Here is a 15555-nt window from a genome sequence, read left to right on the forward strand (position 1 = left end):
TTCTGTAGTTGAAAGTTTAACTTGGAAGGCTGGATGGTTCCAGAGATTTTCAGTAGCATAGGCATTCAGTGAATGAACTAATGAATACATGAAAAATGCACACATGAACAGGCTGAGGAAGTACAGGCCTAGTGGACATCTGCATAAATGTGTGATTTTAAGAGTCAAAAAAAAATACTTGGAACCCACAGTTCTAGGTGAAAATCTGTAACTGATATAACCAAATACGAAGATGACAGATATTGAAAAAACACACTTCCCTAACTTAGACCTGTTTTCTTTGTGTTATGCCTCAAATCTAGATATTATTCTATACAACAAAAACCCACATCCACTAATTAAATTATTATTTAATTGGCTAATTAACGACTCCAGCCAGATTTGCATTTGGGACTCATTTTGCTTTATATAATAATTATAGACAATTAATCTATCTCAAGCCTTTCTTTCCAGCTAAATATGCTGGGTATCAAAAAATGACAACAAATTGTAAATTAATCTGGAAAACAAAGCACAGCAGATGAAAGACTTTGTTAGAATTAATCAGGCACCAATTATACCATGGAATTAAGGAAACAATAAGCCTAGAAAATATTTCCGTAAATATGCATGTGTTAACAAAAAACCCTACCTTCTGAGTCGACAACGTTTTCCTTCAGCCAGTGCATGGCCTTTAAGCAGTCCTGATCATCGTTGAGAGTAAAATGATTGGAAGGGACTTTCCCTGTGTATCTTTGTGGCCACTTACTTAGGACTTCTCTATTAGTTGGGAGTTTACTGATATCTGCTCCAGTGGGAGACAGGACCTGGAAGAAATAAATAAATGAGTGAATGAATATATGGCATATATCTTGGAGAACTCTTAAGAAAGATTTTAAAAAACAATGACACCAGCCATTTGACTACCTAAGGGTTGCTATCCTTGCACATCCTAACTCTTCTTAACATTCAGCAGTAGCAAATACATCAGTGGTCACAGAGAAAAAAGACTCACATTAGTCTGAGTACACACACTCACAGGTATACACGCGTGTGTATGCATTCTGTGTTTTCTATGGGATATGGGTGACCAGCTTAAACAGCAGTGCCAGAACAAGTGAATAAAGATACAGACAAAATGCAAGTGAAAGGTACCTCACAGCAAACAGCAGAAACGCATAAATATACACTTGAAGGATCTCTGCAGTTATTTGAATAGCATATACCTTTAAATGACACTTTAAAATTCTTTGCAGCAAGACTGCCTCCACCTTTTGTCAGTAAAAATCAACTTTCTAAAATAAGAGATTTTGTCCCAGAGAAAGGGACCAAAACTTGCTTGATGGTTAAAATGACAGGATTCAGTAAAGAGTTAATTGTATAGTGCTACTTTGCAGTAACAAATTCAATCTGAATTATACAGAGCAAAAAGGTGAATCTCATATATGACTTTTATAGCACCAGTGATTAACATCCTGAACAATGTTCTCACTGCCAACTGGGTCAACTGAAATACTATTCAGTCATATAAAAAACAGGCATGACATCAAAAGATCTTACCCAACAAATTAATCCTCTTAATCATAATGAATAGTGTTTTACTAGGCATTAATTTGACTGCTTACCAAATAAAGGACAACTTATAGAAAGGATAGACTACAGAAACCAGATGATAAAAATAAATTCTTCCTATTTTTTGTAGAGCTTAAAAGTGAGAATAGATGACCTTAGGCTTTCTTCCTAAAGGCAGATAAAACCCAAGTTTTCTTTATCTTTCTTTTTCTTCTAGTGTAGTTACTTCCCATAACTTATTCTGCAAGTCAGAGTTACCTCCAAAATTCTTTAGAAAAGGAGCACTTAAAGGTATTGAGACCATACTTCAACTTTGTTTTATCCCTGCTGAACTGTGAATACGGATTGTTGTTTAAAGTGTGGCTCTACTCTGAAAAGTGATTACAGAAAAACGGGATCCTTCTTGCTCCACAAATCAGCTGCACATGCAGTCCAGATTTCACTAAGGGGCTGAACACACTCCACATTCATGTTTATGACTTATGGTCAAAAGCACTGTAAAAACCTGTAGACACATGCTCAGTTTGATCTCCTGATTTTAAAAGCAAAATCCCAGCTTGTGATTCCTATCCAAAACAAATCAGTAAAGCGGAATCACTGCAGGCCGTGGGGCTATATAAACGATGACCACTTGGTGTACATAGTTGGGAAGCCACGTGATGATACACAAGATAGAAGAAACCCTGCCTGGGATGTCCGAGTCAGAGCTGAGCCTGTACAGCTGGAGATGAGCTTGATTCCACATTTCACATGTAACTGAGGGTCTGCTTCAATCTCACTAGAAACTGAACTGTGTGCTACAATAACACACAGCACCACATAGGTGCCTAGGCATGGTCATCATATGAGATGAGTAATTAATTTGATAAGGAATTCTCTCTGTTGCCAAAACTAGGTCAAATGGTGTTAGACCAGCTGGAGTTAACCCTCCTGTGGCAGGGGCCACATGTCAGTTGGGCCTATTCTTCAGGAGGTTTAATGGTCATGGTGGCAAAAATACTGGCAGCTTTGCTTAATATCTGATACTGAGCAGTGACATTGCTGGTAAAAAATTTTGTAAAACCTCTCATCTTCTCCAAATTCTATAGTCGCACTGACACAGCACAACCTGCTACACTGAAGGGCTACAAACTTTCTGGTTACACACTTGCTAAGGACTACTCTACTGCTTTGTAGCAATCACACTATTCACTGTAAAAACAGAATATATTATGTGCTTCACTCTGCACACAACCTTACCTGGTATTTCTGTCCTGTACAGAGAACAAGGTAGTCATATGGTACTTTTTTCTCCTTGGAAACAACTACGTATTTGGCAGCACGATTTATGCCAGTCATTTTACCAACCACAACGTTAACCCAGGAACAAAGTGACATCTGTGCATAATCTTCATCATTAAAACAGTGGCTGTGAAGAAAGAATATCTGTAAGTGACATTTCGGCAGCTGACAGCAGGCATTAATTAGACATCTGGTGAGTTAGCCACAGTCCCCTAGCGGTTCAGGCCTGTCCTCTCACTGGGAGTTTACAGCAGTCTATAGGAAAAGATTAGTCATTATGAAATACTCTGTTACAAATTGACAACTTTCTGCTAAAACCAAACAATCCCTCCCAGCATTGGGCCGTACAACCACATAATTTAAAACAAAGTCAGAAATACATGCTTCGCTCTGCTTTTTCTTTGCAGGCTGATGAAAGGAGGAGACTTTCACACTTGCAAATAAAATATTTTAACAGTCTAATTCTTTCTCCTATACAAAACTCCTATATTAAGGTTTTTTCCACTTTTGCCTCATTTGGTATTCAGCTTCAACAGTAGTGGCTATGGTGAGACACAAACGCAACGAAGGCACCACTGGCATTTTAACATCCGTGTTCCAAAGTATTAGTCTGAAAAGTTTAAAAATAAATAAAAAGTTAGAAAAACGATTGTCAGAGCTAGAAGTAAAAGGCAGATATCTCATATTTACTCTTGGTGACCCCTTTCCAAATGAACTTTTCCAAAACACAACAATGAAAAAATTCTGAAAACACAGTAAACCGGCCCCCTACACCCAAACTTGCAACTGAATTCCTCTACAAGATGAACTGAATATTAACAGGAATAAAGGAGAAATTATCACATAGGCTATCCAAAAGAAAACAAAATTAGCAGGTAAATGAGACACACAAACAGTGTGGATGTGAAAAAAATGAATCTTCACTAATTTGTAACTGAACAATTTTTTATTAATGAAAATGACGAAGCCACTTTCTATAATTCCAAAGTGATTACCTTCAGTGCTAGATAACAAACAGTATAAAGGTTTGTCTGTTTTAAGAAGCAGAACCTTGTTCCATATAGTAGTTAAGGTTTCCAGTGCTTTTTGTCCCTGAATGTCTTACAGACTGTTGTCCCAACGAGGTACCTTGATAAAAATCTGATTTTCAGGGTGTGTATGGTGTGCACATTCTGATCACCATGTTCTAGCAGTGTTAATTCAATATCAGTACCAAAACACTAAGGAACCTAAAATCACATGTCAATTTTGAAAATCTCAGGCAAGGTTTACTTTTGCAGCTCTTAAATTTCAGCGGTGTTACAGCCCCTTTTCAGTGTAAAGTACCCTATATATCCCTATGTATGATGGAACTATCAAAGATCTGGAAGCTGCTATTTAAAAAGCCAATTTTGACACAAAATCCAAATGGAACAAAACCTCTCTTAATGCCTCAGTAATGAAAATTAAAATTATTTCCAAAGGTCCTTTATGACTCAGAGTATGCCTCCACCCTGTCCAGCTAAGCAAGTACCAGGATACTTACTTATTATTGCATTTGTACTACACTCTCTGCTTAATAGACTTCTGGAAAGAAAGATTCCTGAAAATAAAATACTTCAACACAGATGTACAATAAACACATCATTATAAAATGCATGCAGGACCAGAGAGATAACATTTTCAACGAGGTCCATTATGACTCCTGAACACCACTGAGTCTTGCAATAGGCCATTATGAAAACACACAGTATGTTGGGGGCCATTCTGCAAATCCATCTAGACTCAACTTCAATACCTTCCTGATACTGAAAACTTAAAGCAGGCACAATTCTGTTAAATTAGGGTCTTTCAGTAGAATTGAAGATTAATGCTAAACCCAAACCCATTTATAGCTTTGTACAGGGATGAACCTGCAATATCTAGAGAAAAAGAATGCAACAGGTTTTAAAGAAGCAAAAAAGACGGATGGCTGGTGTCTGGTTTATGAGATCAGAGTGACAAGGCAAGAAGACGGAACTTGCGTATCTTGTGGGAAAGGGAGCTGAGTCTCACCCCTGCTAGCACTTCACACCTATGAGACAAGATTGGAATGGCCAATAAACAAAACCTTGGTTTCACCCAGTCTGTGATCTAAAGTCACTGCAGAAAAAATATTCCATCTACCAAATAAAGCTCAAGGCTACTCAGAGGCTCAAGAACTTTTACTTTCTATTGATACAGAGTGATGAAAATTATTCCATTTTCTTCCACAGGACTAAGTGTAATGTGATTACATAGAAGGGGACACAGCTCACGTTCAAGCATTTGATGCCTTTATATTATACCAGTGACTAGCAGAGAACACCAGAGAGAGACTCAGCACTAACAGCTGTTATTTTGCCACAAATACCAGAATATACATTCTAAAACAGAGCTGATTGCTACACATTAATTGTTGTTACCGAGTTCCCAAAACTGTCATACAGGACACCACAGAAACAAATAAAGTTGCTTTCATGACCTGAAGAATTTTAGGACTGAATGACCAGCCTTTCTGAGGTGCTCTGCATGCTCTGCACTCACAAATACCAGAGGCAAACAAATAAGGGAAGAAAACCACTGACAATTCTAAACTGTATTCATGCAGAAATCTATAAATAAAATGGACATCAAGGACAGGTGAGGGTTTTCAAAAGCACCTTTATAATTGAGGTGCACAGCTCCCAGGAGACTGACACTCCAAAATCACAGGGATGCTTTCAAAAATCATACCCTGCAGAGTTCAATTTTCACTCTTAATCTGCTTTCAAATTTTAACAGCTAATTCTGGTGAGGCAGCTATGAACTGCAACTTTCCATTGAGAAGGAAGTGGTGTTATTACAACTCTTTTTTACAGTATACTTAGGAAAAAGAGTACATGCATTTATGTGAGCATATAATCCATTTACTAGAGTTGTACTTAAACACACCCCCTTCTACAATAAAAAATTAATTCAGGTAACTACTTATAAAAAATTCTTTGACAGGGCAAAATTCCAAATGAGATAAGGTGGTTTCAAACAGTGCACACCATTTTCATGTCTTTGTAGAGATTACATTTTTAAGGTTCAGCAAGTTGAGCTGTTTTGTCATTTAAAGAGCTGGCCCTTCAGTGCATTGAGCACTTACTGAATAAAAGATCTGGTAAAAAACAATGTGCATGTTCCAAAGAGTCACATGCCAAATCTAAACAAATTACACTAAGTTCATTCCCCAGCTATTCAAAATAACAGGTTCATTTTAATTCTATGCTTCTTAATGTTCAGAACAATCATGTTCTGGACTACAGTGAGGACTCCTAGTCACCATTCCAAAATAAAAAATAAACCCATCAAAACAAATACACTAAATTTAAATGAGAATTATATACTGTGAATTTTAATGAGGTACGATTTTATCCTACTAAATGGAAGATATTTTACTTATCAGCAAACAAGAAAAGTCGTGAACTGTTTGACCACTCACTTGACATGAGCATATCTATCTTCCACAATCTTCCCTTCAGCTGTTTTGCACCAGACCCACGGCTCTGCCAGCCCAGGGGAGGTACATGTAGGGAACAGCACTCTGTCTAGGACTGCAGATAGACCTACACAGCCTAGTGACTGACATATAAAAGTTCACAAGCAGTAGAATAGATGCAGCACAGTTCCTCCAAATTTATCAACAGCAATAATCCTAAACTTTCCCCGTATATTCAGCAAAATTTCCGCTATCATCAGTGGGGTATGCATTCTACCATGTGGCTGCTATAAGTAGATCACTGGTCATGTTCCTAATACTAATTCTTATACATTCCTTTGTTCAGCATTATTTGAAACAGAACCCATGGAAGTTAAAAACTAAATAATATTTAAAAAGCAAGCATACATCTTCTGTCATTTTTCTTTAACCTGGAGATCTAAACACTCTAAAAAGTCTTGGAAAGCAGAGTCAGTGTCCTGCTATAATACAATGGATTGCTGTCCTGAAGTTACTGCTTCTGCAGTAGTTCCCTAGTAATAATCACATTCAACTCATTTCACAGGTGAATGCATGTTTTATAGACAGATTGGATTATTCTGAGGCTGTCTATGTATCTATCTAAAATTTAGGACAAGTTCACAAAGAATTACAAAGTGTTATGTTTTCCTTTGAAGCTATGGAAGCGTTTAGATATTAAAATCAAACCTGTTAATTAAAAATCTTCTATGTTTGGAGCTCAGTAGGTCTTTTCCTGGAAGGCCATGAATTGAAATCAAGGTCAGATTGTTGAACTTCAGATGTGGACTGTGGAAAGAAAACAAAATGCCACAGTTCAACAAGCGTAAGTTTGCTGAGACTCTATTTGGTACAAGCATAATGCAAGTGCATTTGAACATATGGTTTATACCCAGTATTTATAGCTTAGCTTCCCAGTCCTTCACTGTGACTTTCAAGCTGCACCATCCAGCACAACATTTTCTCAATCCTGACAGATATTTAGACTCTATCATGCGACTAACAAGCTCTGTTCCTAAGGTGTTATGGCAGGATTTACCTTCCATGACTACAAAAGGTATTGTAAGACCACCAAGTGTTTGTTCAAAGACCTCTGCTGTTCATAGTTCACGTTCCATAAGCTGCAGGAAAGAAGAATTCCCAACAACTGGCAATTTGTCTGCTTCCTGCAACAGGTCTACTGAAGTTAGGAGGGCATATCAAAGGAAGAGCATAGATTTTAATTCCATATTCAGCAGGAAATAGAAAGTAATTCCTTTACACAGGCCAGGTACAAAGTGTTTTGTTATTTTGCTAAAATGCATGGGGTTTTGGATACAAAAAGACGACTATCTTCCACCATAGTTTCATTAACACCAGAGTGTGGGGGGGGAACAAGACTGACAGTATGTTGAACTAAATGTGATCTGACATTTAAAAACAAATAAATATTATGAGTGATTAAGCCTTCTAATCTTCAAGGCTTTCTGTAAGTTAAGTATGGATTGATGCAAATGGTACAAAGGAATCAATGTTTTTTATCAACCAATGTTAATTTGTTATTCATACATTTAAAAAAATATATTCAAACAAAGTTAAAGGTCATACTTAAACCAAGGAATTTCAAGGTTATGGCTGTCCCTCTCAAAATGCATATTAATAGTTTAATTCTGGATTATGGATTATCTATGGTAAATCTCCATGCGTACTCAGGCTGAGTGCAATGTAATAAATAACCTTAATGTAACAGAGTGCATATATTTATACAGATTATGGGCCTGATTCTCATTTAAATTAAGGTCACTCTGTAGAGGCGGGTGTAAATAGAATTTGCTCTTCATTTATGGCCACATTATGCTGCCTGAGTGATACAAAGTGGTCTTCATGTAAATGAGAGTTAGCCCAATACATTAAGCTGAATTTAAAGTGTGCAGAATGCCATCTGCACTCATGGAGCGCTCCTAGTGGGGTGCAAATGTGAACAATTACAACAACCTAAATAGTATAGCTCCTTGGCATTTAGGTTACACGTAAATATGAGGAAAATTACTACAACAGTACATAAACGTCCTAGACATTTTCCTATCCTGCCTGCCCTCATAGTATAATTTCTTTTCAGCTTGGAGCTGAAATTGTCTCTGTCCATGCTCTGCATGGCCTCTTGCCAATAGGTCTCCAAATCCAGGTGCTACAATAACATTAAGTTACATTAACAGTGTTTAGGATGAAAATGTTGCAAGTAAGCATCAGAAAAATGGCAGAAGGTCTTAGGCAACATTAATATGCCTCTTGTGCATGACTGCACTATGATGCACTTTATTGATCTGATCACATTCTACTTTCTTCTGCAGATGCTCTACCTCTATTTAGTCCACATGCAGTCATCCAGTATTTTCACAGTCATATGGTATTTGTTCAGTTCTTCCCCATTGAGTGTGAAGCTTCAATTCAGACCTTTCACTCAGTACGATTTACTAACTAATGGTTTACTTCTACCTCAGTGCTCCCATGGCATTCCCATATGCCCCAAACATTAATTCATGTTTCCTATTCATTAATCTTCTAGGCATCAAAATGTTGATTAGCATCTCCTTAGAACACTGTGATGAAATGAGACATATCTTTGATTCCTATTTTACATTGAGAAAAATCAAGGCACAAAGAAAATTGGATTAAAGCTATCAAAAAGGCATGCTGATGTTGGAGGCAGAACTGAAGAGACCCAGAATCTGGTAGCTGGCACTGCCCCGTGCTCAGAGTGTGGGCACACTGCCCTCCCGGGTCCAAGGAGCCACAGAGCTCGCTGCACAGCTTCATGTAAATAATGGTCACATTTTCAAACAGAGAGGGAAAATTCTTCTTCAGATAAGAATAAAAATTTGTTAAGTATTTAAGCACAGGCTGGCGTTTCCGAAAATTATCAGAATCTTTAAGTAAAATAACCTAGTATCTTGTATTACAAAAGCTTGATTTCAGAACTGCAGCTGGTCTGCCTAACTCTAGGATTTTAAATATATATATATACAGGCACTTAAATACAAGCCTGAAAACTACAGGCAAACCACTTGTGCTTTGCCACGGTTACTGTCAGGTGCTGGCACACAGTTACAGGGAGATAAGAGGTTTGAGCGTTTTGACCAGTGACTGTATGCACGTTACCACACTCTGTATCATTCTCCCCTTTCTTCTACACGGCATTATTTCTTCTAGGCTAACAAAAGGATGTTTTATTTATTATGCCTTTTGATTTCTTACTGCTGCCTAAAAGCTCTTAATAATTGAAAAACAACAAAGGCTCTGAGAAACAGATAGTGCATGTTAGGAGAGCAAATGTCTTACATGCTTCTAATATATATAACAATGCCTAAAATGAAGTAGGGTAAAAGCAGAGGTTCCCATTTGGTGAAAAAGTCTTCAAGTTAAGAGCCTGAACCAATGCAACATTAAACAAGTGCACCTGCATTTTAGAAGCAAATAATTCCAGCAGGGATTCATGTTGCTGTGGATACAAAGGGAAGAACAGCTCAAAGATACTGGTAAAGCAGGGAGGGATTAGAGTATCTAGGGAAATAAGTAAAAGGTATTGGGTTTCATTGCACAGTTCAAGAGGACAGCTACAAAAAAAGTCTAAACACTCTTGTCGTCAAAATAAAATAGGATTGCCAATTTACTGTGAGCATAATCAAAGAAACAAACTAAGTTTTAGTACATATTTATATACTTCTTCACATTTGTGAATCTGTTAAAATATTCCTTTTTGTTTTTCTAGATTTTTTTGCCTGATGTCTTGCTACCTTTTTTTTTTTTCTTATGTGCACGGTATAATGATGGAGGCTTAGATGGTAGAAAATGCCTGAACAAATGATTTAATTAATTGCTTTCATTAAACCCCTCATTATCACAAATAATAAGTCAACAAAAAATAAATGCGGTGAAGTAGTCCACAGGAACCTAAGCATTTCAATTTGAACCAAAGCATCATGCTTTTTTTCCCAGTCATTTATGAAAACTAAAACAAAAAAGGGTGACAGAAGATAATGCATTATCTGGCTACCAAAACTGATAACTATGTGCACTATTCTCCTGTACAAATAATCTTTAATATCTGGAATTATAACACATCCAAAAGTAAAGTCCTTATTATACTGTATCATCAACTTTGCTGCAGCAAAGCACTTGTATAAATGGCAGCTCTAGACCATTCTAATATTGGTAACAAAGAGTCTGTTTTCAGCACTAGATGCTGAAAACTTAGATGTGATAAATTCTTGCATTAATGAAACTCTGAAATCAGAGAAATCTCTGTCCTGCAACAACAAAAAAAGGAGCCTTAAGATTTTTGTGGGGAAGAAGTAGCCCAGAATTAGAGACAATGACCAAAGAGAGTCCCAGCAGGCAATAACCAGGTCTTCAAGGCACAGAAACTCAAAGTGTTCAGGTATAAGTTTCACTGTAAAAGGCAGATATAGACAGTAGTTCTCCTTTTCTCAAATAATATAACAATTTCTCCAAAGTAGGATTTTTTTTTTTTTTTTTAAGGAAGGATCGTCAACCCAAACATTTCAAGAACAAAGTAATTGGGATGCAACTTGTAGAATAGACTTCTCCAAAAGGTACAGACTTTTTAACAAGTTTTTTAGCTCTGCACAAAACTACAAATAGAAATGCTCAGCTTGACAAAGAGTGCTAATATTAATAACATCAAAACCCCCACTCATTCATATTTTCACTGAAGGATAAATATGTTACTTAGCACTACAGACTTGATTTGAGTAATTTTTACAAGTAATGTGTTTTCATATGGCCACTATACTAAATTGCTTTTGTTTGCCTGGACAAAGCCATTGCTTTTGCTGGCAGAGCTGTAAAAGCCTTTACCGTTCTCTGCACTTCCTCCCACTCTCTGGGCAGCTATATTTGACTCAGACAAGTAAGAACACAAAATCTAGTATGAAGATATGTGAAAACATAGCAAAACCATTTCCCTGTATGATGCTACATGATGTCATTCTAGCAGCATGAAGGCTCTGCAACTGATCCTACAGCACTTGGTTATTAAGCTTTTAGTAAGAGAGTCAGTAACAGAAGCAGCAGAAAGGGTTTATTGTTTGTATCAACAATTACCAAAAGCGTCTGTTCTCAAGAACCTTATGTAAGTGCATCAATTACAGACCTCAGAACAGGATTTCAGCTTAACTGCTGACCAACAGATGTCCATCTAGAAGTTATCCCTCTTTAATTACGAGTAAACAAAGATAAGCCAGTTCTCCATTGGATCAACCTTAGGAAAAAGTGTTAAGATTGTGAATGAATTTGCGCAATGAAAGAAGGGATAACAATAAAGTCTTTACTGGGACATTTTTCAATGTAAGGGTCAAGAAAGGGGTTTTCCACATATTAATTTGTTCTATAAACTGCACCCTTGATGACTCTTCCTTCCAAGACCAGAGATAGATGTATCACAAACACCACCAACTGAAATAAAAAGATAAGTGAATCTAATTGTCAGTAGCTCACATTCGATTTGACTGCCACTTTCAACACCAGGAGATAGATAAGTCGGTTGCTTATTTCAGTGAGAGAATTGAAATCTTTTTCTTCTCAGAACAGGACTATTTCCATTCCAAGACAGGTCACAACACTGGTGAAATTCACCATCCTTTTTAATTTCAGAAAACACTCTTCTAAATTGTTCAGAAGAGATTAAAAGGAAAATGTTTGGTTCCGATTTTGATTTTTAAAAAATTCAAGATGTAATTTCTTTAAAAACAAAAGAGCCTCTATTTCAAAATGACACCTCAGCAAAATCACGTCCCAATTACTTCCTCCTAATATCAAAACACCATTCTCCCTTCACAAACACATTCTGAGGGAACAGTGCATGTTATTAAAGTACTGTTTTACCAGAAACTTCTCACCAGGTATACTGGTGATTAATTTTATCAGGTGTTATATTCCAAAGAAGAGCAGCCTATAAGCCCAGGCCATGAAAGCAAGCCACCGTTGCCACCACTTTTGACATCTTAGCAAGAATCCATTAAAAAGCTAAGTAATATTTGCTTTGACCTTTGACCAACACCCTTCAAGGATGCTGCAAGTGTTTCTCTCTCCCCAGCTGGCAGCTCTTCCTCACTGGGTCTCTCTCCAAACTTTGAACTCAATGGTTTGATTCTACACAGGATTTGGAGGCACCTCCTTGGCGTTGAAGTCGAGTGCCCACTATCACAAGACCAAAAAAAAAGCCCCACAAACTTTCCATAAACTTTACAAGCACCATTTTGAAGATGACTGCATTTTTTGCCCCCACTATGCCTACTGGAAGATATTCTCTTTCCCACAGTGATAATTCTCTCTAACTTCCAGCCCATATTTATTGGGTGCCAATTTATATCTACTTGAACTGGATAAGGACATCAATCATGAACTTAAATAGTTGGGGTTTTTTTCATGTTTAAGATAGGCTTATTCTTGCAAAGTGTCTGTAGACCTTGGAATTGTCACTTTGCCTCCTTTTGTTCAAAAAATATCTTCTGCTTCCTTCTTTGCTCTCACTAAAACCTGTATCCCCTCTCTGACCCCACCTCACATGGTGTCCCTCCCCTGTAGTGGTCAACCCTTCTTCAACACCATGTTTCAAAATCTGTTCCTCTCCAATTAAATTCCGATTCCCCTGCTAGGGTAGATCAGTTAGTCCTCTCACTGCTTTTTTTTTTTTTTTTTTTTCCTTTCAGTAGGTAGTCCTAGATTCCCTTTCATCTTGCAGTTTTACTGCTTGTGTCTCTCTTGTCCTCTACGCTGACCCTTTTGCTAGACAATATAATTAAAAACATTAGCAACTCTGACTCTGCTGCATTTCAATTCTTTTATTAATTTCTCCTTTTTTAGGTAGTTTTACATCACCTCACTATCTTGATTTCTCCCCGAATGTTACTAAACATGTCTTTTTCCAGTTTCTTCTTTCAAACTCCCATCCATATCATAACTCATTTTTCTGAAAGAAATCAGACATCCTTCTGTCACTGTCACTGCTTTTATCCCTTCTAAAAACCTCTCATTTCCCAGTAACTGATTTTGCTTTCCTCACCTATGTCAACTCTGCTTTCCCTATTTGTTTTTGCACCATTCTTCTCCAGTGATTGTGGCTCTTCACTGTAATTCAGTTGAGCCTTTTTTCCTTTGTTAGAATCTTTTCCACACTTTGCTTCTCAACCCACATTACCCTTTGCAATTTTACCACAAACCTCTTCTCCCTCCCTTCACCACCTCTCATTAAGCTTCTGTCTCAGAAGTCTCTGACTCTGCATCTTGCCAGTACTTGCAAGGTGTACACCAACCTGTGAACCCGTGTATCAATTAACACATGTAACATAGTAACACAGAACTTAAAAGCAAACTTCTAAACCAACTTAAAACTAAGTCCTAAGTACTTGCTTATTTACTTGATAAGTACTTGCCTATTTACTCCTTTAGTGTAATATCACTTCAGCCTCAAAAGTGAGCTGCCTTAACATTCTGAACTGAGAAACACTACGAGCACAAACTGAATTTTTTGTAGCAAATTACAAGCCAAATAACGACGCATCTGACAATCCAGCTACAGATTTCTTGGGAGGTTCTTTCAAAAACTACAGTACACGCTCAAGAGCTGTGCTGTTTCCAGGATCTAGCTTATGAAAATCAGCATGGCAAAGTCCTTACAGTATGAATTATGAGACAGAGTGACAGAACAGGAAAACAGTCTAGAGAGCTCTTTCCTTGGCCCATACAAAATACACAGCTGAATCAGACACATCCATAAACTTACGTGGGAACATCCATAGCTACAAAGTTTACAAGATTAGCCCTATCATCCCAAATGTAAGTTGGCTTTGAATTTGACCAAATCAAAGTACTATCCAACCACTGCTTTAGTGAGAACATTTCCTTACTAAAATTTCAATTTCCATTCCATAAATGTTTCAGCATTTCATCCTGTTCAAAACAGGTCAATTATTCTTCTAGACAGAAAATGAGGGATATCTGATGATGGCCTTGGTAGTTACAGTCTCTAGCTCTTTAAATCTAATCACCTGGCAGATTCAAAATCACAGTTGAGAGACATCAACACCATTTTCCACAAATAAAGATACCATAAATTGGGCAGTAAAACTAGAGTGTGGTTGAAATTTTGCTGTTTTGTCTGTTCCTGTGTGAATGTTTCAGTGAATAACATACAGTGCAAATTCCAGCTTGTTAATAGGACATTTTTAATATTATTGGTCAATCACCCATGTTAAAACTAAGGTTTGGGGTTTTTTTTTTTTAAGGCTGTGTACTTACCAGACCCCAATTTTCCATATTATTGCAGAGGAGATTAATATTTTGACTCTGATATTGCTTGGTGCAGATTTGGCAATGCTGCCTTCACAGAAATGAAAAAGTAAGCACCCTAGAAAAGCCCATGAATGTCAAAAGAACGTCAAAATTAATTTGAAGGGCTTGAAATTTGTACCAACATTTCCATCCTAGTTTATGGCCAAGGACCATGCATTCTCCTCCTGTCAGCAAGAGCGCACAGAAAGGGAAGATACTCATAAAAGTTGCATGTTCTGAGGTACCACCCCAGTGCCATGTCCTCTTGACAGGAAGCTGGCAGCCCAGGAAGGACAGGCACATGGCTGGTGGAGGAGTCAGCTGGGCCAAAATTCCTGATCTCAAACATCTGCATGTAGCAGCTGCAGATCAGGGCCTCGCAGCACCTCCAGCCCTGGCAGCCTGATGAGCACAGCTGCCTCACTGATATTGCCTCCCTTAACGTAAAACAGCTTTGAGAGGTGCAGCACCACAACACCATGTAATGCCCATCTCTTCACCAGGGCAACATGATGCTTCTCCAACAGCTCTGTCCCAAATGGCACATGCCCCGCAGCTCATATGAAACTGAAATTATGCCTGATTAATGCAAAGATGCTACTGACCACTGCACTCCTAGGGAAACAAACCACACAACGTGAGGTGTTACAATTCACACCGCAGTGCATTGCGGTAACACGGGTAGTAGTGGAAGCAATCGAGCTACAGCACTGTGGAGCTCCATCTAACCTAACCACCCCACATTAGGAGTTTGGGGAATCTAAATAACACAGCATGCAGTAAAGATTTGCCATCTCATGACTATATCTGACATACTCCCGACTCTCATTTCAATGTAAACTGTATTCATACTTGTCTCCTTCCTGGGATCTGGAGGATAATCACAGTAATCCAGAAAATAAACCTTAACA

The 15555-nt window shown here is 37.8% G+C and overlaps 1 protein-coding gene across 1 annotated transcript in view; it reads right to left on the reverse strand.

The window, feature by feature from the left end:
- CFAP61 (cilia and flagella associated protein 61) overlaps positions 1-15555 on the reverse strand; it is a 118803-nt gene that overhangs the window by 42051 nt on the left and 61197 nt on the right. The window contains exons 18-20 of the mRNA XM_074896560.1: positions 7004-7102; positions 2791-2959; positions 632-806 (exon numbers count right to left, since the gene is read on the reverse strand). Coding sequence (XP_074752661.1) covers positions 632-806; positions 2791-2959; positions 7004-7102 — 443 coding nt within the window. The remainder of the gene's footprint in view (positions 1-631; positions 807-2790; positions 2960-7003; positions 7103-15555) is intronic.

The sequence above is a fragment of the Athene noctua genome, chromosome 1 (assembly GCF_965140245.1).
Source record: "Athene noctua chromosome 1, bAthNoc1.hap1.1, whole genome shotgun sequence".
NCBI classification, from domain to species: domain Eukaryota; kingdom Metazoa; phylum Chordata; class Aves; order Strigiformes; family Strigidae; genus Athene; species Athene noctua.